Source organism: Pleurodeles waltl, chromosome 2_2 (genome assembly GCF_031143425.1).
Source record: "Pleurodeles waltl isolate 20211129_DDA chromosome 2_2, aPleWal1.hap1.20221129, whole genome shotgun sequence".
Taxonomy (NCBI): Eukaryota; Metazoa; Chordata; class Amphibia; order Caudata; family Salamandridae; genus Pleurodeles; species Pleurodeles waltl.
Window position 1 is genome coordinate 925,483,334 of NC_090439.1, and position 22,002 is coordinate 925,505,335.

Genomic DNA, 22,002 nt, shown 5'->3' on the forward strand with positions numbered 1-22,002 from the left:
GGCATGTCTGAACGTCATCCTGATGGATTAGAACCTGTAAATTATAAAGCTTTTTCTTTAGAAATAAACAAAATAAGGATGTTCATTTTGTCAGAAATTAAGGCTATTTTTCAAGAAAGCTAAAATAAAGCAAATTTTCTTTGATTTCTCAGATATCTTTCTGACTCATGTCAGTCAAACACTCTAGCATGCAGACTGATATGTAGTTTCAACACCAACAGCAGTCTCTCAGTTAATTCTTAGTGATCAACTGTAGGTTTTTCAAAAAGTCCTAATGAGCAACGGAAGTGCTTACATTCTGTATTATGACAAACGCGTGGCACACCTGAATCTTGATGGAATCAAAGAAGTTAAGGTGACAGCATTTCCCTCATTAGATACTGTAATAAACTAACAAAATGGTATGGTTCTTTTTGTTATGGTTAGTGCTCTATAAAGGTAAAATGAGGACATATTTTTCTGACACGTCATTTAACATGTCATAAGTGAAGATAATATGTGAGGTCGTAAGCAGTGCTTGATGGTGGTGCAAGCTATAGTTAGTTCACTATAATATAACTGGTACATTTCAGTGTTCTGTTTTTTTTCCGTGTCTCATTCCAACACCTAACTATTACATTACTGTTAGAATTTTTAAAGATTGAAATGCAGTATAGTGCTTAGACCTTAAAAGCATAAAGCGCCAACCGGGGACATCTGATTGCGCTAGACTGGGTTAAATCCAAAAGTTCAGTCTGAAAGTGATGGAGCACGGGTCAGCTACAGTCCCAGATAAGGCCCGTTGAAGTTTTACCTTCTCAAGAATTGGGCCAAGAGTCACTTTCGAAGGGTAGAAGTTTGCCAGGAGCACAAAGAGCATCGCTGGCGGTAGTCCGCGAGCACAGAAAGTTGGCCGGGTGTCGCGGTCGGGCAGGCTGGAGCCTCGCACTTGCAAGCAGTGATACTTGCTGTGCGAAGAAACAAACTTACGTTGGCTTGCACAGATTCTTCGGGCGAGCTGGGAGGTTTGGGTACAAGCAGGCCCATTTGTGAAAAGCCCAAAAGCTGAATTTCAGGAGCCAAGAGACACTTACAAGGGTCTAGAACTGGAGAGGCATGTCTTAGTGTGCAGGAGCTGGTTGAACACAGGTCCAAAAGCTGTAGCAGGGGAGTTGGAAGCGTTTTATGTCCCTCAGACTTCAGAAAACAAGAGGCAAGCCATCAAGCCCTCAGAGTCACTTTGGTACTGGGATGTAGAGACGTAGGTCCAGCCCTTCCCACTCCCAGGCAAGAGGGCAGCAGGTCAGCTCAGCAAAACAGGAGTCCAGAAGAGTATCAGCTCAGAAGAGTGGCAGTCCTTGTAGCAGCACAGCACTACTTCCTCCTGGCAGAGTATCCACAGGTCCAGAAATGTACTGTGTCAGAGGTTTCAGTATTCATACCCAGTCATGCCTTTGAAGTGGGGGAATCTTCAAAGAAAGGTCTTTGAAGTGTGCAGAGGTCTCCCCATCCTGCCCTGGCTCCAGACTCACTACAGGGGTGTATGCATGCCATTTTCTGGGGTAGGACACTGCCCATTTAGATTTAAGTGTCAGCCCCACCCCCCCATACTGCCCAGGAAGACCCATCAAACTGTGGATGGCCTTTCAATCACACTTAGGCTCCCTTTGTGTGTGGCTGTCTGGGGGCAATGCACAGGCCCAGCTGTCACCCTAGCCCAGACTTGTATTGAAGACCGGCAGTAGGCACCAAATGGCTAAAGGAAGAAAATGCCAACTTTCTAAAAGTGGCACTCTCAGAATTATAGTTTAAAATGCGACTTCACCATACGTTGTGATTTTAAATTGTGATCCCATAGACACCAAACTTGAAAAGTCTGCCTCTTCATAGTTGGGAATTACATTTAAAAGATTAATTAAAGTAATCCCAATGTTATTTTATGGGGGAAATAGGCCTTGCAGTAGTGAAAAATGAGTTTGGGAGTTTTTCACTAGCAGGCCAAGCAAAACTTAAAAGTACATGTCCTAATTTTAAATACACTGCACCCAGCCCATGAGCTATTTAGGGCCTACCTTAGGGGAGACTTGTAGGTATTAAAAAGGAAGGTTTAGGTCTGGCAACAGGTTTAACTTGCCAGGCCGACATGGCAAACTGTACACACAGGCTCTGCAGTGACATGCCTAAGACATGGTTAGAGGCCTACTTAAGTGGGTGCCACAATCAGTGCAGCAGACCCACAAATACCATTTAATTTACATGTCTTGGGCACGTGTAGTGCACTTTACTAGGGACTTAAAAGTAATATAAATATGTCAATTCAGGTTTGAGCCAAAGTTACCATGTTTAGAGGAGAGACCACATGCGCTCTAGCACTGGTTAGCAGTGGTAAAGTGTTCAGAGTCCTAAAGCCAACAAAAATAAGGTAAAACAAAGAGGAGGAGGAAGGCAAAAAGTCTGGGGTGACCCTTCAGAGAAGGCAATTTTCCAACAGTCACATAGACCATTGTGTTTTTCTTTCAGTGAACACAAACACATATGTACATAATGTTAGAGAGTGACAGTAGTCACTATGTAGTTATAGTTAGGATTCTCAGATATATGAATTTCTCAGATTTTTGCTTGATAATAACGCATCTCCACAAAACGTTGCAGACATGTTGGTTTTTATACATTGGCAAACAATGCAAAGTTTTGTAGAGATTCCTCAAGGGAGTGCAAAGTAAAAAAGGAGTTCCCAAAACAAGTTTTTCCAACAATCCATTTTCCAAACATTTTGTAGTGAGGTGTAGTCTGAAAACAGTCATATTTTAATTACATTTTGTAGGTATAAAGTTTATGGAGTATAGATGATCCTTTTTTGGTAATAAAAGTAGGAAGGATAAGCATTTTTGTAAAGCTCTAAAACTTAGTGCTATATCAGGCCAAGGTATTTCATGTGATTTTGCTGTAACTTCGAGGTACTTGCCTATGACAAGGCATTTTATGATTGTCTTATGGCTACCTTTACAAAAGTAAAAGGTAGCCATGTTGTTATTAGCATACTTTTTCTGTATTCTGGGTTAGGACATTAGATAAAGGTAAGTAATAGGTTTTATACTTTATTGAAATGATAATATGTAGTGAAGGTTATTTATAAGTTTCTATGTGTTGTAAAAACAAAAAGATTACAGGCCACCAAGGAAGTACCCTGATACCTAAAACAATATAGATATAAAAAATGGAATATGTAAATAAGGTAAAAATGCAGTGAACTGCACTATTTCCCAAAAATAATGTACCACATAGCATTTTCAATTTGTTACATATTTACTTACAAAATCAAACTTAACGGTACTGCAGTACTTACCTAGAAAGTACTGCACTACTAAGAAAAATAAAATAAGTAATTTCTTTAAAAAGGAAAGACACCACAGTACACTATATTTCAACAATATAGTGTACTATAGTGTGTTATTTTTGTTTTTACATATTTCTTTTTTTCATTTTACTGTAACCACCATGGTAGGTAGGTACTAGCTTGCTACTTTGTCAAATGTTTTTTAAATGTATAGAACAATATTAATATATTTCCCTACCTATTACCACTTTAATAAAGTGGAAATAGGTAGGGAAGAGCAATAAAACCTATTATTTACCTCAGACAAGATCCTGACAATTGAATGTGTTGCACAATACCCCCACTACTGTATTGATACCACCACAGCACAATCATATGTAATGAACACTGACCAAAAAATATCAATTGTTTAAAACATTATTTATATATTGAAAAAATAGAAACTTAGAACCCCCAGTTGTTAACATGCAGACCATTATGCAATCCATCTCTTTCTCATTATCGGCAAATCGATTTCATGTACAGGGAAATATGTCTACAGTCCAAACCTTAGTGCTTCCTCATGCTTCTTTGAACCATATGGTGGTTATCCCAATTCATCCTGCCTGTAATCCACCTGAAGGTAGTCCCATCAGCAAACAAGTATTGCGTAAAGTGCCCTTTAGTGCCTCCTACTGTTAGTCTATTCTAAGGATATTTTTTACTTTCCTGAACACCTTCCAATGAAAGTCGATGCATTTCTGCCGAAGTGATTTAAAGCCCAAATCAGGGCTAAAGAAGTCAAAGGACCAGTTTCTGTGAAGGTAAATAGCAAAATCTTAACATAACACATATTGGTGTTTTATACAATTAGTGTGTGGTAAGAGCCAAAAACAGATAGAAACCTTTCAATAGAATTAAAATTGACTGCTGAATAATCGTATTTATATTGAAAAGTTTATATCCATTTATAGCTCTGACCACACACTAAGGCCATCATTACGAGGCTGGCGGTCATCAGACCTCCAGCCTTGCTGGGAGGTCTTACCGCCTTGGACCCAGCGGTAAAGACCGCCACATTCCAAGTTGTGGGGTTTGGCAGAAGCCAAACCTCCACAACACCGCCTGGCTTTTCGGTGTGGTCGCACCTACGTGGCCAGCCGGATTACGAGGCTGCAGACTGCCAGGCTTTCCGTGCGGTCACACCACCATAAATCCCCCTAGCGGTAACGCACCTGGCAACAGGTATCCCCATTCCTGTCCTCAGCACACGCACCCCCACACATCCATACACATGCAGACACCTCCCCTCTCGTCCACACACTTACAAACAACCCCCTACCCCTTCATGCAGGCATGCATTCACAGACACCCCCACTCACTCTCATACATGCAGCCACACACACCGACTCACTCACAAACATGCAGACACACACCCCACTCGCTCACACACACACACCCAGACACTCCCATACACGCACACAAACATTCACATTCAATCGCATACACGCACACTTTTACCACCCCGCTCCACATACTCGTACTCACGCACCCACACACACAGACATCCCCTCCCCAACCCTTGTCAGACAATCAACTTACCTTTTCCAGAAAGCTGGTCATCCGGGAGGGGATGGGATCCTGGCAGTTTTGCATCTCCAGCACCACCATGCCACTAAGACTCCACCAAGCCGTATTACGGCTCTTAATACAGCGGGCTGAGCCTTGTTGGCATGGCGGTGTTGGCGGTACAACCGCATCTTTGGAGTCGCACTTCCGCTCATAAGTGGGCGGAAGTCCTCCAATTACTCCTTATATGGCGGTCAGCAGACCATTGGCGGTCTGTTGTCTGCAGTGGCTTCTGCGGTCTTACAGAAAGACTGCCAAAGTCGTAATGAGGCTCTAATTCTCTAGGCTATTGCAATGTACACCACTCCACTCTATTCTATTTTACTCTATGCCATTCCACTTTACACCACTCTACTGTATGCTAAATAGCCCTATGCCACTCCTCTCTACTCAACTCCACGCCACTCCACTCTATGCCACTTGACTCTATGCCACCGTACGCCACTCCACTGTACAGTATTCTATTATACACCACTCCACTGTATGCCTTTCCACTCCACACCATTCCACTCTTTACCACTCAACTTTACACTACTCCACAGTATGCCACTCCACTCAGTACTTTTCCGCTCTATGTTCCTCCACTCAATGTCACTCCTCTGTATGCTACTCTGCTGTTCGTCTCTAATCAATCAATCTCTCCACTCAATGCCACTTCACTCTACTTTATATCACCATAAACCACTTGACTCTACCCCACTCTACGCCACTCCACTCTATGCTAATCTACTCCAAGTCACTCCACTTTATGACACTCTACTGTATGCCACTGCACTTTATGCAACTCCACTCTATGCCACTTCACTCTATGCTATTCCACTCTTTGCCATTTGAATCTACCCCACTCTGCACCCCTCCACTCAATGCTATTCCACTCTACATCACTCCACTCTACACTATTGCACTCTACTTCACTCTATGCCACTCCATATGCTACTCCACTCCACAGTATGCCATTCCGTTCTATGCAACTCCACTCTACAGCACTCCACTCTACACTATCCCATTCTATGCTATTCAACTCTATGCCACTCCACTTGATGCCATTCCACTTTACGCCACTTGACTCTACACCACTCTATGCCCCTTCACTCTATGCTATGCCACCCCACTCTATGCTATTCCACTATATGCCACTCAACTCTGCACCACTCAACTGGATGCTATTTCACCCTATGACATTCCATCCTACTTCCTCCACACTATGTTGTTCTACTCTTCCCCGCTCCACAATACACCACTTTATTCTTCTCTACTGAACTTTATGCCACTCCAAGCCTCTTCACTAAATCCCAATCCACTCAAAGTGATTTTGACTCTATATCACTCCACTCTACTCTATTCCTTTTTATGCCATTTCACTCTATGCCACTCCTGTTCACGCTGTTTCCCTTCTATGCCACTGCATTGCACAACACTCTTTTCTACTCCACTCTACGACACTGCAGTGTATGACACTACACCGTACAACATTGTCCTCGAATGTGCTCTTTAACGCTCCTCTTAACAACAGTTCACTCAATGACAGTAGACTCTATGATTTGGAACACTTTTTTTAATTACACAATAAAGAACATTAAAATTCACTAAAAAAGCAAAGGTACACATTTAGTTGTATTTGGGAAAAAAATTACATTATCAATTCTACAGTTATAGTTATATCTTAAATTATAATTTACATACCACCTTTAAATTACTATACCTCATGCTCTTCTGAACACTTTGTCAATTTGCTAGCCACACTACATTAACTATAACTCACCATTCTATGATGCACTGTGTTCTCACAAATGGTCTAACTTGAGATGTCATAATTGTTGTCAGCTATAATTTCACATAATGTAAGTGATGTAAAATAAAAGGTTATAGTTAATGGAGTCTGACTAGCGAGGTGCACGTATATTTATTTTATATATACTGTATATATATATACATATAAATAATATATATACATGTATGTATGTGTGTGTGTGTATATATATATATATATATATATGTATATATATATATATATATTATAAATATATATATATGTGTGTGAATATATAAATGTGTATATATATATATATATATATATATTACCTAGTGGCAATCACCACTAGGTAGTTATAGTTAGGACCTAGTTTCGATGTAAGAAGCTATTTTTTTACTTTCCTTTATCTTTGGTGCCGCCTCATGAATCTTTACAAAATGTTCCCAAACATTTGCCAGTTTCATCCGCTGCTGTCTGGCAAGTTTCGGGGTGATCCGTCCAGAGGGGGCCGAGAAAAAGGGGGTCCCAAAGCACTTTTTCCCCATTCATTTTTCCATAGGAAAAATTAAACAGCGATAGCGCCCAAACTACAGGACGGAATTACACCAAATTTGACAGAAAGGTAGGTCCTGGTCCAGAAAGCGACTTTTTTTGTTTTGGTGTAACTCTGATCAGTAGTATATAAATAAGGGGAAAATACATTTGTATATAGGGACGCAAAGGATTTGTGACCCCTCCGGATCTCATGTTGAGATCTGATTGGCTTTACCAGGAAGTGTTGGCAGCCATTGTGGGACTAGGTAGCCGAGTCTCAGAAAAAAAAAAAGTAAAAAAGAGAAGGGGCCAGGGTACAGACACCCTGACCCCTTAGTTCTATTGCTGGGGTCCCAGAGGGCTCCCCAGGGCTAAAAAGCATTTTTTTTTAAATGTTCACCACAAGTCACAGCAGAGCCAGCGAAAATGTAAAATAAATGAAGCGCGGGCTCCCAAGCTTCATCTTTTTTAAGCCCTCAGGTGGGCCAAGTCTGTGGGCATTCTTTTATTGTAGTGCGGGGGCTACGTGGCCCCCCACCCTCCCAGGGACCACCACCTCCCAGGGCTAAATGAATTATTGGCTTGGGGGAGGACCGTCGCCACCCCACCCCCCCCAACAGCCCCAGGGACCTCTTCTCCCCGTGGCAACCTGAAAAAATTAGGGGGTCTGTTTGGACTCCTGCAACCCAGGGGACCACCATCTCTCTGGGGCTATACTTATCAGAAGTGGGATGCGGGCTCCCTCAAGAAGCCATTAATGGCCATGGGGACCGCCACTCCCCATGGCCGGCTCCTGCAATGTCCCATGGTGCCCATCACCGGGACATAGTTGTTTGCTGTGACTTGGCTGCAGCATTGACAGCTGCAGCCAAGTCACAGCAAACACTCCACTGTCAAACAGGTCCTGCTGTTAAAAAGAAGAGTTTTCAACTCTGGTCCCTGGGCATAGATATGTGTGCAGGAAACAGAGATGAAAGCTTTGCTAAAGCAACCACAAAGCTGCTACTTAAAACAGCTGCCTGCTTGCTAGAGAAATGGGATCGCGGGGGAGGCCTTGAGGCTCCCCCTGCGGTCCCATGTAGCCCATGAAGGGCAAAAAAAAAAAAGGTGAATAGCCCAAGTGTGAAGGTCACAGACTTTTGCGTTGAGGGTTCGAGTCCAGCTGTATCCCTGGTCATTTCCCTCCTTTATTTTATTTTTTTAATGGAAATGTTTAAGGCTCATACTGAAAGGTGATCTTACTCTTTTTAATTGACAAATGCATTTTTCTTTTCAATTTCTGCAGAAGAATCTCATTTTAAATATATCATCCATCAAAGCCTAAAACATTTCTATCTTTCTCCCTCTCTTTTTCAGTCTCGTTCTGCCACTTACAGACCCACTCACAGACCCACTCAGACCCTTGTGCCCCCACTCACTGCCCCAGTCAGACTCTCATGCACCCACTCACAGTCCCACTTAGACACTTAGGCACCTACTGACAGGCCCATTCAGACTCTCACAAACCCACTCACGGACCCACTAACACCCTCATGCACCCACTCACAGACCCACACCCACACTAACACACCCACTAAAACACTGATGTAGGCATTCTCACACTCAGACACTCTCACAGCCAATCTCACCCCCAGATACATCCTCTCACACCTATTCTCACAGAGAGGCCGCAGCCAGCTCCAGCTGCGCATGGCCAAAGGGCCATGCACAGCGTAGGGTTTGGTGGTTAGGGGGGTTGGACGCAGTGTCTGGCTGCGGGCCAGGTGTTGTGGGCATCCTCAACTGCACACAGGCAAAGGCTGTGCATGGTGTAAGGTTGGGTGCTTATAGGGGGTTGGCTTCAGGGTGGATGGATTAACGTATAGTAATGACAATTACAATATGTTGAAAAAACCATAGAAATTAAACAAAAAAACAAAGGTTACAGGGATGTTACAGATAGACTCACAATTTAAACGTACGAAACCATACAAATTCACCACTTACAGTTAAAGTTAGTTATCTTAAGTAACTATAACTCTTGCCCGAAGGTAACTATGACTTGCGACCGTGCAACGCACTGCAAATAACTCAAAAAATGACTGCACTCATGACATCTTTGATAACATCATTGATAATATCACTGTAATATTTAAAGTGAAAGTTTTGATGAAAAACCTGTTCCTGGTGGGGGCATAAGTTATAGTTACCTTAAGGCACGAGTTAAAGTTACTTGAGATAACTCTAACTGTAACTGGTGAATTTCTATGGTTTCATAGTTCAAAATGTGAGCCTATCTATAAAGTTCCTGTAACCTTTTTTAAGTAAAAATATATATTTCGTGAGGAGCACTGGAGGGGCAGAGCTTGCAGGACGTGAGATCGAGGTCAGAGCTGTGTAACTGCTGCACTCAGTATGCACTGCTGCGGGGTGCCCTCTGCTGAGTTGGGAGAGGCAGGAGAGGCCTTCCATGCAGGTTTAGTCAACTCGGTTGGTCGATTTGTCCACTTGAGGTGAGGCGGGTCGGGCTGGGTCGAGAGCAGTCCGTCACCACAACTCTTCATAACGGTTCTCACCATAACATAAGGTGTGCATAAGTGCAGCGAGCATCAGCTCTGCAATCGGCTCTAGTTGGCTTTGGTTTTTGCTCTGTGAACCCTTGCCCCACCTTGCCTCGCCTCACCTACTGTATTTTACCTCTCCAACCGCCTGCCTGCACCGCTTGACCACCCATCGTATAAACACTGCAAGCACTGTAAGGGGAAGGGTTCTCCGAGCATGGGGCTGTAGTCAGCCTCAACAGAGTGTGTGCCCAGCCTCCCTGCGGAAGCAGTGCAGCTAGGTCTGAGTGCGGCATCTGTTATAGGCTGCTGTGCCCTCATCAGCATCCCCTCCTGGCCCCCCCACCAAGCTCCTGTGGTATTGTGCTTCTGTTGTACCACTGTGCGGGGGTGTGGCAGGGCTGCGGCCTCTGAAGGGCACCCTATAATCACTCTGGAATCACTCTTGAACCACTCTTAGTTTAAGGAAAGTCCTGGCCAATTGCCACCATTGATGCTTAATAATAATATTACACCAGCACAGCCACACCAAGTAGAGCACTCCGAACAGCTTAAGCAACTTGATAAACTTGAGGAGTAGCTGTCAAGAAAGGCTGGGGTGGGGTTGAGACATAGACATAAAAGCCTTATAGAAAGCAGATTACAACAATTGCCTTTGATTTGTTACAGCGGCTGGAAGGCCTCAAATAGGTTCTTTGTTGCACAAAGACAGGTGGTCAGGCTATGAAGAACAGAGGGAGTACCAAGAATATTAAGAAATCAAAAATCATCCAGCTAGTGCAAGCATTTGACAGAGTGGGCACACTGGCAATAAACAAAATGGTTAAGTCCAAGAAGAGGAAGAACAATAATATTGGTACAGGGGCAATGGTGGGTGACAAGAGGCAGCGGAAGCTCCCAGCAGAACATGGGAATGGGCAAGGGAAAATGGTCCTAAAGGCAACAGCATCCACCGTAGATGCAGAAGGCAATCAGCTCTCAAAAACTCTTTATACAAGTACTTCATGAGAAGAAAGATGGAGGCTAGCAAGATAACCGAGTTTAAGGTACTAAATCCTGAAGTGGTGAGGTTGGCACCTGGGAACAGAGTCACCGAGCATTATGCAGCCTCGGAAGCATTAGCCTAGAAGAGTCTGTAATTGCAGAGATGGTGGAGTTGGCAGACTCAGTGATGCCCTTACAGAATACAAATATGCATATTGCCAAGGCAGAGGGACCAGAATTCCTAGAGATCTCTTCGACACTGGATGAGGGAGGCATAAACCCTGAAAACAATCTTAGCAACTAAATGAAGGAGTGCAATTTAAACTTTAACTCAAAAGCATCGACTTCGTATGCTGAGAATAGCAGACAGGGCAGCCGGGGCTTGAACCATAGCCCGTACTCAGTAGCGCTGAGGCCTGCACCATCATAATGAGGTCTCAAGCTCATAATGGAGGCAATAGTACATCAGCATGAGCAGGTCCCTGCAAAGGAGAGAGTTGATCGGATGTGCTTGACACCATTTGCCAGCCTGAGAAGAACAAAATGAGAGCTGGTTTGCCATTGTTAGTCACAAGGCACACCGTTTCTATCTTTAACCAACCCTGGGGAGGAGGAAATAGCCATTGAAGAGGAACAGAGCACACTCTAAGGCTCTAAATCAATAGACAACTGTTCTCTAGACCCCAAAGCATTTGAGGATGGCACTGCAGATCACATTATCTCCACCATATTGGTGGGCTGTCAAGGGTCTTTTGTGACAGTTGCATAAGTTAGAATTTCAGGTAGAGTTGATACATATGCTGGCACAGAGTGCCTTGTCTCTAGACAAGAAGATGGACAATGTAAGCACAAAGGTTGATTATTGGTTTACCCAAAAACACAATGATCACACAGTAAACAGCTCCATCATCGACAAGCTCACTACACTACCAGAACTATTGTTGTCATTGTTAAATCATTGTAAAACTACGCACTTGGATGCCTCAATCAATGATAAATTGGCCATTTAAGCCCTGCAGGAGGGTTCAGTGAACATAGACCATATGGGCAAAAGCGTTACAGATAGTAGTTCCCTAGAGAGGGCTCAATCCATCAGGGTATTAAGCTCAGTGGAAAATTAGCATAGCCCACAGTTGGTCCCATCTGCACTTAACTTGGAAGATGATCAACGTGGTAATCATGGAAGTCAGTTAAAAGAGATCGCAGACTAAGTGAAAGACACCTATAATGATCCATAGGGAGGCAATCAAGCAGGTGGGGTGACCTCTGAAATGAAGAGGGGCAATGGCTCACTAACGCCGCCAAAAGAAAAACTAAGAAAGGCTATTAAAAATAGCAGAAGACTGAGTCACCCCTCCAACGCATCTCACACCACCCACACTACTTAGAAAGTGTATTGCATTGCTATTGAATGCATTGATGGACAGGTATATAGCATTGGTCACTAAATAGAATCCAGAGGACTATCCAATTTTCAATCTGAAGCCTCTTGTGCAAAAATCAATAGAAAAAGTTAATCAACAGGCAGGTGCGAAAGCAACAATCGACACTGGAGTCTTGCCCCTGCAACATAAGGCCTCGCCCTCTTCAGGGCAAATCTATGCTCAGGTGGTAGACCCCTCTGGCAACAGGCCCGAATTACAATTAAGCCTCCAGCTCCATAATACCACATATGAGCACAAATTACCTGTCAGGCATGTAGGCCGTCATCAGGCTCCACATAGTGTTAATACAGAGGAGACAGTGGAGCAGGCGCGCACGAGGAGGAACCTTGTCAAAATATTTTTGACACACATTCTATGGAGGCAGCAGCCAGTAAAGACCAGACATTAGGAATTCAAAATGAAGGGGGTCTATTTATCCCCAAACCAAGAATTTATGGAGATAACTCTGCACAAACGTGGGCACCATCAAATACTATTTTGGTCTTTATCCCACAGGATAGGTCAAGAGGGCCTTGGGATATATTAAACTGTTCGAACATACTTTAGCTCTTGAACAACATTCCATCACTCAACCATCTTACAACGGAGCACCTGTTGTCTGTGCAATTCAAGAACAGTGCACTGGCTAAATATAAGGACCTTAATGGAAGGGTCCAATCCTGAAGATACCATAAAATTCATGGCAGAAGCTGGGAATATACTGGAATGGGGAATTAACGTGACCATGTAAGCCCAGGCAAATTACCCGCACCACCTGGCAGATAAACAGCAGATCTGTCATACAAAACCCCAGAATAATCTTTAATTAGTGTACTGACATAGGACAAGGAGGCCTACAGAATCTTGAGCGGGACAAAGCAATTAAGGCCCTCCATTTGGGATAAAAGGATCATGACCCACATGATTCATGATAATGGAGACAATCATCCTTTAAGAAGTTCAGAGCACCAGACACCTAGAAAAATACTGATTATGCTGACTGGTCATGGGTGCTGAAAGTGCATATGGCCAAAGAACAGCCTTACGCCAAATCGCAGGGGGGAAAAAGGCTTTATATAGAGCCACAATCAAAGTGATAAGCTAGAATGTGGCAGGCCTTCTTTCGAATGTATCTAACATAAACACTGTGGATTTTTTGCAATCAGGGGACATCCTTTTTCTACAAGAAACATGGCTAATGGCATCTATTGCTATTCAAGGCTTCTGCTTAACTCATATACCAGCCTCAAAGGAGAACCTTTTTGGGCGGACTATGGGTGGCCTTGCCATTTAAATTAAATTGGAACTACAAGTGAAGTAACAGCAATCAGCCTACTCTCTAATGATCTAGAGGCGCTGGAGCTTAAAGGTCTGGTAATAGATGGTATCCCAACTTCCATTGTAGCGTTTAATTTGTACCGGAACTCCCGTAGGGCAATTCAATCTGTAAAAGTTAAATAATTGGCCAAAATGATGAGATCTGTTAGGTATGATCATCCTGCTCATGAGTACATCATTGCGGGAGACTTCATCATATGTGACTTAGGCCTCGTAGGTCCACAGAAAAGGGTTTCCCCACATGACCTGCTCGAGGCCCATTTCCATGGGTTTAGCTTGAGTTCGGCCAATCGTCATGGCACACAACTTCAAACTTTGAGAAACATTTTGACTTTAGATTATGTATTTCTAAGCAGGATCTTGCAAAACAGCTCTGATGCACTTCAAGTACAGCAGAGATCAGAAAGTGACCACCATCCATAGTGATGAATACAAGGGTAACAACACACATGAAGGAAAAATGGATTAAGCAGCCACTTTTATCCAATATTGGCACATCCATCAAACTGATGCAATGGGGATAAGTGGCCAAGAATAGGTATGCATCGTAGAAAGGTAGTGCCACACTTTCAACCTTAGTGCTCAATGCTATAATACCCCCAAAACAATGGGAGATGATAATAACAGCACTACACAAGGCTTTTAGCCATAAAAGAGCATAGGAAGCAATCAACACAGAGTATGGATAAACAGTGTCCCATATTCTCTGGAACTAAAGAATTCCGGGAGAGTAAATGAAACAGTCGCCTTGCCATAGTCCACAACAGAATCTGGAAGAATGGCTATAGAGAAGAAAAAGTTAAAAGCACTAGGAAAGCACATAAGAAATTGGTTTGACAGATAAAACAAATACAAATAGAGAAGGTATGGTTACGTATACATTCCTTGCTAGCACCAAGTAAATCAAGAGAATTCTGGAATTACATCAACAACTCAGCAAGTAAACCATTTGTCAAGGACAACGCAGTTTCAGCGGACAGGTGGTACGCTTAGGTAACAACCTTATACTTTGACTCAGAGACACATAACTCAGCAAAGTGCCTTCATACCAGAGTCTTCGATGACTCGGAAGGGGATCCAATATGCATCACTGAAAAAGGGATATCAAACCTTCTTAAGAGCCTTAGTGCTGATGGAGCATCGGGTTCTAATAGGCTGCCAGGGAGCATTTTCAATGATGATTGGGCCTTTTGAACAATACACATGCATAGTTTAATAACTGAGTGTGTTTTGTCTACTATTCCACAATCATGGAAAGGCTCTATTGTGTTTCCGATTCATAAAAAAGGTGATTGTACTGCACCAGAGAATTAAAGATTAATTGCCCTGCTTGATGTCAATAAAAAGGCGTTTGCGATGGGCTACTGTGGGAACTTGAGGCATGGATTATCAAAAGCAATATCATCCCGTATTATCAGACCGGATTCAGGCCAGATTCATCAAACATCGAAAATGTGACTGCTTTCTCTTATTTGGGAAAAAAGGCCACCAAAGCAAGTATGCCCCGTTCTATGCCTGCTTCATCGATTATAGATCTACTTTTGATTGTACTGATCGGAATATCCTTTGGGCCAAACTTGGTAGGTGGGGCATTCCAACTCAATTACTGGCAGCAGTCATAGCTTTTTATGTGGACACATTGATGCAAATCAGGATCTCACATAGCCATGCAACCGGGAAAATACACATCAATAAGGGGCTCAAACAGGGTTTTATCAGTGCCCCAACTCTTTTCAACCTTTACACAGCCAACCTGGGCACAAAGCTGTTGAAGGGCAGGGCATTTCCACCTAAATTAGTGCACTGCAATCTTCCCTTAATGCAATATGCTGATGATCTGGCATTGCTCGAACACACCCGAATTGGCTTAAGCGCTGGGGATGTTCCATACATATAACATCAACAACACCTTATAGGTAAATGCTCAGAAGTCAAACAATTGGTGTTCAGGCAAAAGACCTGAAAAAAACAGCTAAAATTGCAGCTACTCAGGTTAAGCATGATTGCTAAATACAATTACCTGGGTGCCTTTCTGTCGGACTCTGGAAAGCCCACTTGGCACACCGAAGCACAAATAGGAAAACCTGCATAGACAGCTTATGCGCTATGTAAATTGCACTATAGCTTGCACAGCCGCTCTGTAGAGGGCATATTAAGATTGATACATGCCAAAATTTAACCTCTTTCATCTTACAGCCACTTGGCTTTTCCTGGCAGGTTCATCGAGGCTCTGGAACGCTACCATATATCTGCATACAGAAAGATTTTTGGCATCTCCTAAGGGACGCAGAGCACATTGATTCGCCTAGAATTTGGGCTTGAAAACATGGATATCTTTTGAAATAATTATATAATCAAGTACCACGATCGGGTGTCTATGGCTGCTACCGGCTGACTGATAGCTGCTCTAAGTTACATCTTTCAAGATAAAAACTCCTTTTGGTTATAATTTTTAGTTGTGGCTGCAGCCACGCTGAGTTTGGACCTTGAAGGCACTGGCAACACTCTTTTGACTACTGAAGCCTTAAAGAGGATGCTAAAAACACATGGCAAACAAATATCAAGGGAACAGGACATTAGAAAAATCAAAGGTAACCATGGGTTAGAGGGCCTAGTTCAATCACATGAAGCCATTGCCTTGCAACCATACTTCAAAGCTTCCCGGGGGAAACCAGCTTTAAGGAATATATTAATGATGGGGGTATTGACTATGCCCATAAAGGAATACAGGGCACATTGGAAAAATATTCCTAAAGCTACCAAAAACTGTAGTCTATGTGCTACCTCTCCAGAATCTGCTATTCATGTTGTTGTCCTGCACTGTTCGCTCAGAGACGGATTTATCTTAAAATGGTATGAGAGCATGCAACAATGAAATTACATTTATTTACTCAGCAGTGACTGCAAAAAAAAAACCTGGCACAGATTAGTAAATTCATGGTCACGGCTAGTCGAGCCTGCATGATGCCATCCTGCCAGGTTAGAGACAATTAAAGGCCCTTGTTGTATGCTGCCAGTTTTTATCCCTTAAAGTTACCAACCCCGTTCACAAGCAGGCATATAATTAAAGTGGGCCTACGCCCTGTAGGGTCTGATTTGCAGAATTACACTTTGCTGTAGCAGGCATGGCATTAAATTACTGCAGTGACTGCAACAGAATTTTAGCCAAAGGGTCTTTTGTTTTACACATTGAACTTTAGGGGATGGCCCCGTTAAACACCATTGCTTTAATTATTGCTTTTTAGGGTCGAGCGTGTGCAAGCGCTCTGGACCATGTGGTAATCTCTATGTGGGTGTGTAACCACACCCATGTCACGCCTGTCACTTTCATTAGTTTGTGGGCTTGCCTTTTAAAAATCGATTGATTGCATTTGTGAAAGGCATGCATACGTCATGCCTTTTCCGGTGTTTAGCCCTCCTCAAACTACTGAAAACATATGAGGCTCTGTGTTTTCAGCTGGATTCTTGACTATTTTATCTTTTCATTTCCTGGGCAGCGCAATCTCACTGGGCAGTAGTCGAGCAATTTGCATTACATCGACCTTGTTACATGTATAATTGCACTTTTGTTGGTTACATGGATAATTGCACTTTTGCCGATAAGTTTCTCTGCCAGCGAACTTCTGTTTCCTTTTCAGTGTCTCCTTCACACTCATGGGGACCATCGGCTTACATATGTGAAACTGTTATACTTTTCATTATTAGTTTAAGTGGCAAGAAAAGTCTGGTTAGGAGTTTACAATGCTAATAGCTCTAATGCGAGCAAACATGAGACCCATTGCATCAGGGGCAGCTCTTCCATAAGGGCGGAGGAGCGTCGCCCCCCCCCCTCCTCGCCAGCAGCAGAAGCTGAAAACCCTTTCAGAACAAAATGATAATATACTATGTTTATCATCCTTTAGTTCTTAAAGGGGTGGGGCCACCGGGGTGATGTGCACTGAGGGAGGGTGCTGAGCACTCTCCCTCAGAGCGCATGTGTGTTTGGCCGGCCGTCTTGGGCGCTCACCTGCGCAGTAGGCTGTCTCCAACACAGTTGCTGGGCTGGAGAGGGCCTGTACAGGCTCCCAGTCTGCATGGAGGCACCCTGGCTGGGCGCTCCCAGCCAATCCTGACGCTGCTTTGAGTGTCAGGATTGGTCCAGGGCAAGTTGGGAGCCTGTGCCTGCAGCTGGCTGCAACAGACTGAGGAGCCTGAGTTCAGGTAAGTTTTTATTTTATTTTTTTAAGTAATTGAATGTATCATCCTATGCGCTCCCTACTCCCAACCCCCCTTCCTCTCCCCGCCGCACCAGCCCCGCCCATTTTAAGAGCTGCGAGCCGCGACTGTATTGCATTGCAAATGCTTGTTACTTACTTGACTTTTAACTTACTTGACTTTAAACACATTGATTTTTGATACCATCGTTATTCTCACAAATGTTTTTAGCTCTTAACTGCAGTCCTCCAATTTTGTGTTTTTTTAACGCTTGCTGCAGCTATCAGGAAAGTATCTTTTGTCTTTGGATTTTTATTGACAGTCTTGTAATCTTCGCGGTTTCACAATGCTTGCCGCTTGCATCATGCAAAGTAATTTTACGGAATTCAAGTTGTTAATGTATTATTGTCATCTGTGCTCAATGACGAACACTTTTATATTATTTCTTGTGCTAGTTTACACTGGTGCCGATGTGATTTCTTTCATTTTGCACACCTTCAGATATTTTTGTAATGGTTTCAAGTAACTACACAATACAATTAACTAACTAACTAACTAATTAAACAGGTTTACTTATGGCCAAATATTCCTCGGCTTACAAATCGTCGTGCTTTTTCAGGTGAATTTGCCACGCAGACGTGCTTCCAGGGGCGCTTTGGTGAAGAAACCGGCAGCGATCAGTTCGGTGGCTGCATCATGTTTCATGCGCCGCAGCCAAACAAACAACTTGCAGTTGGGAGGATTGAATACGTGGAGGTACTTTTCTTTAACCGCTTTTTCGAAACAATTTAGTAATGTGATAATGCCAAAATAATTATCTTTTATAAAGAAAGCAAATGTTCATTACATAACTTGTCAAAAATCCCACAGTCTTTTCAAGAAGGATATATTTTTCTCAGCTGGGCATCAGTGATTGTTTGGACTTCACTGCCTTATAAGCAGAGTAAATTAATTACTATTCTATTAGGCTTCATATATATGTAAGTGCCAATGCAATTCGTTATTTTCAGTTGTCAGTCAATGGCTAATACTATTTATCCCATGGTTGCTAAGAGTAAGTCTTTACCCTCCAAGGATCCTTTTTTAATAATTACTTATGTTAGTTCTGTCCCTTCCTAATTTCTTTTTTTTTAGGAGCTTGTTAACTGCTTTACATCTCTTTAGTCTCATCATAGGGATGTAACAAACCAGAGGAGAACAAAAAAGTTCTGATAACAGGGGAGAAAGCATCTCAACTGATGCGTAGGATGAGCTAAGATCTGCCATTCTTCGTAACACACAATTGACAGCCTGTTTACAATTTTTATCTTAATGGAGCTTCTTACATTGAAGGTGATGAGCTTCCATTTTAAAATAAAAGGATTTTCAACATTCTTTAGTCTTTTAAAGAGATTGTTGTTGGATCAAGTGAGATGAAGACGGTAACAGGCCCATTGGTGAGGAAGAAAGCTGAGCAAATTTCCAAAGGTCTTCGGAGCCTGTGCCCCAGGACGCTCTGTACATATTTTGTAAAGAAATCAACTTGATCCTAAATCTAAGCAGGAACCATTATGGACTAAGGTTATAGTCCCTTAACATCCCTTCAGTGGTCTGTGACCAAGCTCTGGTCTAAATAAGGAGTGATGTGGGAGGAGTAGTTGCCTTTCATCTAAATGCCTCGGTAAAAAAAACAGCTCAATTTTTCTGCTGCACACCTTGAGCCTCTTCGGGTGTTGTTCTTCTGAGACATCCGGTTCAGACATCTGTTTATGCTCCATCTCCTGCTGTTTCTAAAGAGGCTGTGGTAGCCCTGCATAAGTATGAAGCCTTTTATTCACCCAGTCAATAAAATGAAAGGCAGCATCTGCTCTCGCATTGCACCCTGTTTTGGTGGGTATTGAAAACAATGATGTGGCCGAGGGTCAGTAATTGCTGGTATAAACCTTCTGATTCAACACTTGAAGCTTTACCTTTCTCTTTCTTACAGTTAATGTACACCATTCTACACTCAGTGGTTGGAATGCTCTAATACTATTATTGCCCATTTGCCTCAGGGCATACAGTTTAGTAAAAGCACCTCATATAAACCTTCACCCTTACATGCAGCTCAGACCTCTAACTTGGGAAGAGGGCCATCATCAACTGGTACTGCCATCGGGCCATCATCAGCTGCTATGCCCTCTGCAGTAGAGTATAATGCTGGACTATAAGTTTAGAAACATTATGTAGATCAAATGTCTAGGTAACTTGTAAGAAGCTGAATTAGTGGTTATAGAGTCAACTGATAAGCAATTCGACATTCCATGTCTCAAGTTTAATATTGACTTTATGAGTTCCTAAAATTGAATTTAACTGTACTAGAGGCCAACTAAAGGAGGTACTGGGTTTGCATGTGTTACAAATATCCAATCCAATTGGCATTGCAGTAATGCATATTGTTTTCCTTTTTCCAGGTATTTCATGCTGGTCAAGCATTTAGATTAGGAAGGCACCCCATACACTGGCATCTGATGGGCGATATGCAGTTTACTTCTTACGTGAGAGGTTGTGCAATTCACCAGACATACAACAGGGCTGTGTCCATTCATAACACACATCATCTTCTTGTGGAGAATAATGTGATATACGATATCATGGGAGGAGCTTTTGTCATAGAAGATGGAATAGAACATGGCAATGTTTTGCAGTACAACCTTGCAGTATTTGTCAAGCAGAGCACCAGTCTTCTGAATGATGACATTACTCCGGCTGCATTTTGGGTGACCAATCCAAACAACACGATCAGGCACAATGCTGCAGCGGGCGGAACCCACTTTGGTTTCTGGTACAGAATGCACGACCACCCAGATCAGCCTTCCTATGACCCAACTATTTGCCAGAAACAGATTCCTCTTGGAGAGTTCTATAACAACACTGTCCACTCTCAGGGCTGGTTTGGCATCTGGATCTTTGAGTCCTATTTCCCCACACAGGGAGGCACCTGCTATTCCAGTACTCCAAAGCCTGCCGTATTTGATTCATTGACAACCTGGAACTGCCAAAAAGGAGCTGAATGGACGAATGGTGGTGCTCTTCATTTCCGGAATTTTCTAATGGTAAACAATGAGAATGCTGGCATCGAGACTAAGAAAATACTCCTCGACTATGTTGGAGGATGGGGGGAGACCAATGGAGCTGTCATAAAGAATGCCATCATTGTCGGGTATTTGGATGAACTTGGACTGGGCTCCTCATTCTGTTCTTCCAGAGGCCTTATCCTTCCCTTCGATGAAGGACTCACAGTTTCTTCAACAAAGTTCATAAATTTTGATCGCAGCTGTGCCGCCATTGGTGTGACTTCTGCCGCTGGGGTGTGTACAGACAGATGCGGCGGCTGGAGTGCAAAGTTTGATGGGATCCAGTTTGTTAACACAAGTAACAAGGCTGGATTCAGATGGGAGCATGAAATTGTTCTGATTGATGTTGACGGTTCGCTTACAGGTACTTGTCATGAACTCAGTGCTAAGTCTGTTTTGAAATTTTACCCTCCTTAGAGCGAAAGCACCATAGAGACAATGTGCCAGCTGATAATTTGAGGCACTCGTGATTGTGACTCTCTCTCTTTGAGAAAGAATGTGAAATTGTGATATATTGTGACACCATTAGGTTTGTGGTAACCTAAGAAGTGTAGTTTATGAATAGGAATGGTCTTACTCTTTTGGTAGATGTGTTTTGCATTAGCATTTCCCTCTGAAACCCCCTCCTTAAATTCCCCCATAAATCCCTTGCAGTTAATAGTAAATGTTCCCAATTTTCCAGTCACTTTCCCTCCTCCCTCCCACATTTACTACAAAGTAACAAACTTACAGGTGCGGAGATCTCCACCACCTTGGTAGAGATGTCCGCATAGAAAATATAGGAGAGTTGGAAGTCTGCATCATTAGCTTTGTAAACAGCATTTTGTAATTTGTGCGTAGTACTAAACCTATTAGAAAATGCAGTTTGTAAATATGACCCTATAACTTTTCTTATTCCTCAAAAGACCACAAACAAGTGTAGTGGGTTGAGATGAATTGGCGTGCATGGCCATGTGTCTACGTTTAGCTCTGTTTGGGTGAAACTGAAGACTGATGTATTAGTAATTGTCAATTTTATTCTATATGCGGAGTTACCAGTCGCAGATCACTTAATAATGTTTATAGATGCATGCCATTTCCATTTGCTAGCCGCTGCTTATTTACAGTCATACGTGCCTCTTGGGAGGGCAGGCATCCCTATATTTTAGCTTCTCAAATGATCTTTCCTAATCGGTTAGATGAAAGCCAGCCTGGATGAGAAGTTAATACATGAACA

At 42.9% G+C, this 22,002-nt stretch overlaps 1 protein-coding gene across 2 annotated transcripts in view; it reads left to right on the plus strand.

Moving 5' to 3' along the window:
• Positions 1-22,002, plus strand: part of LOC138282757 (fibrocystin-L-like) — a 735,329-nt gene that overhangs the window by 479,156 nt on the left and 234,171 nt on the right. For both annotated transcript variants that reach the window (XM_069220628.1, XM_069220629.1), the window contains exons 50-51: positions 18,311-18,447; positions 20,124-21,150. In XM_069220628.1, coding sequence (XP_069076729.1) covers positions 18,311-18,447; positions 20,124-21,150 — 1,164 coding nt within the window. The remainder of the gene's footprint in view (positions 1-18,310; positions 18,448-20,123; positions 21,151-22,002) is intronic.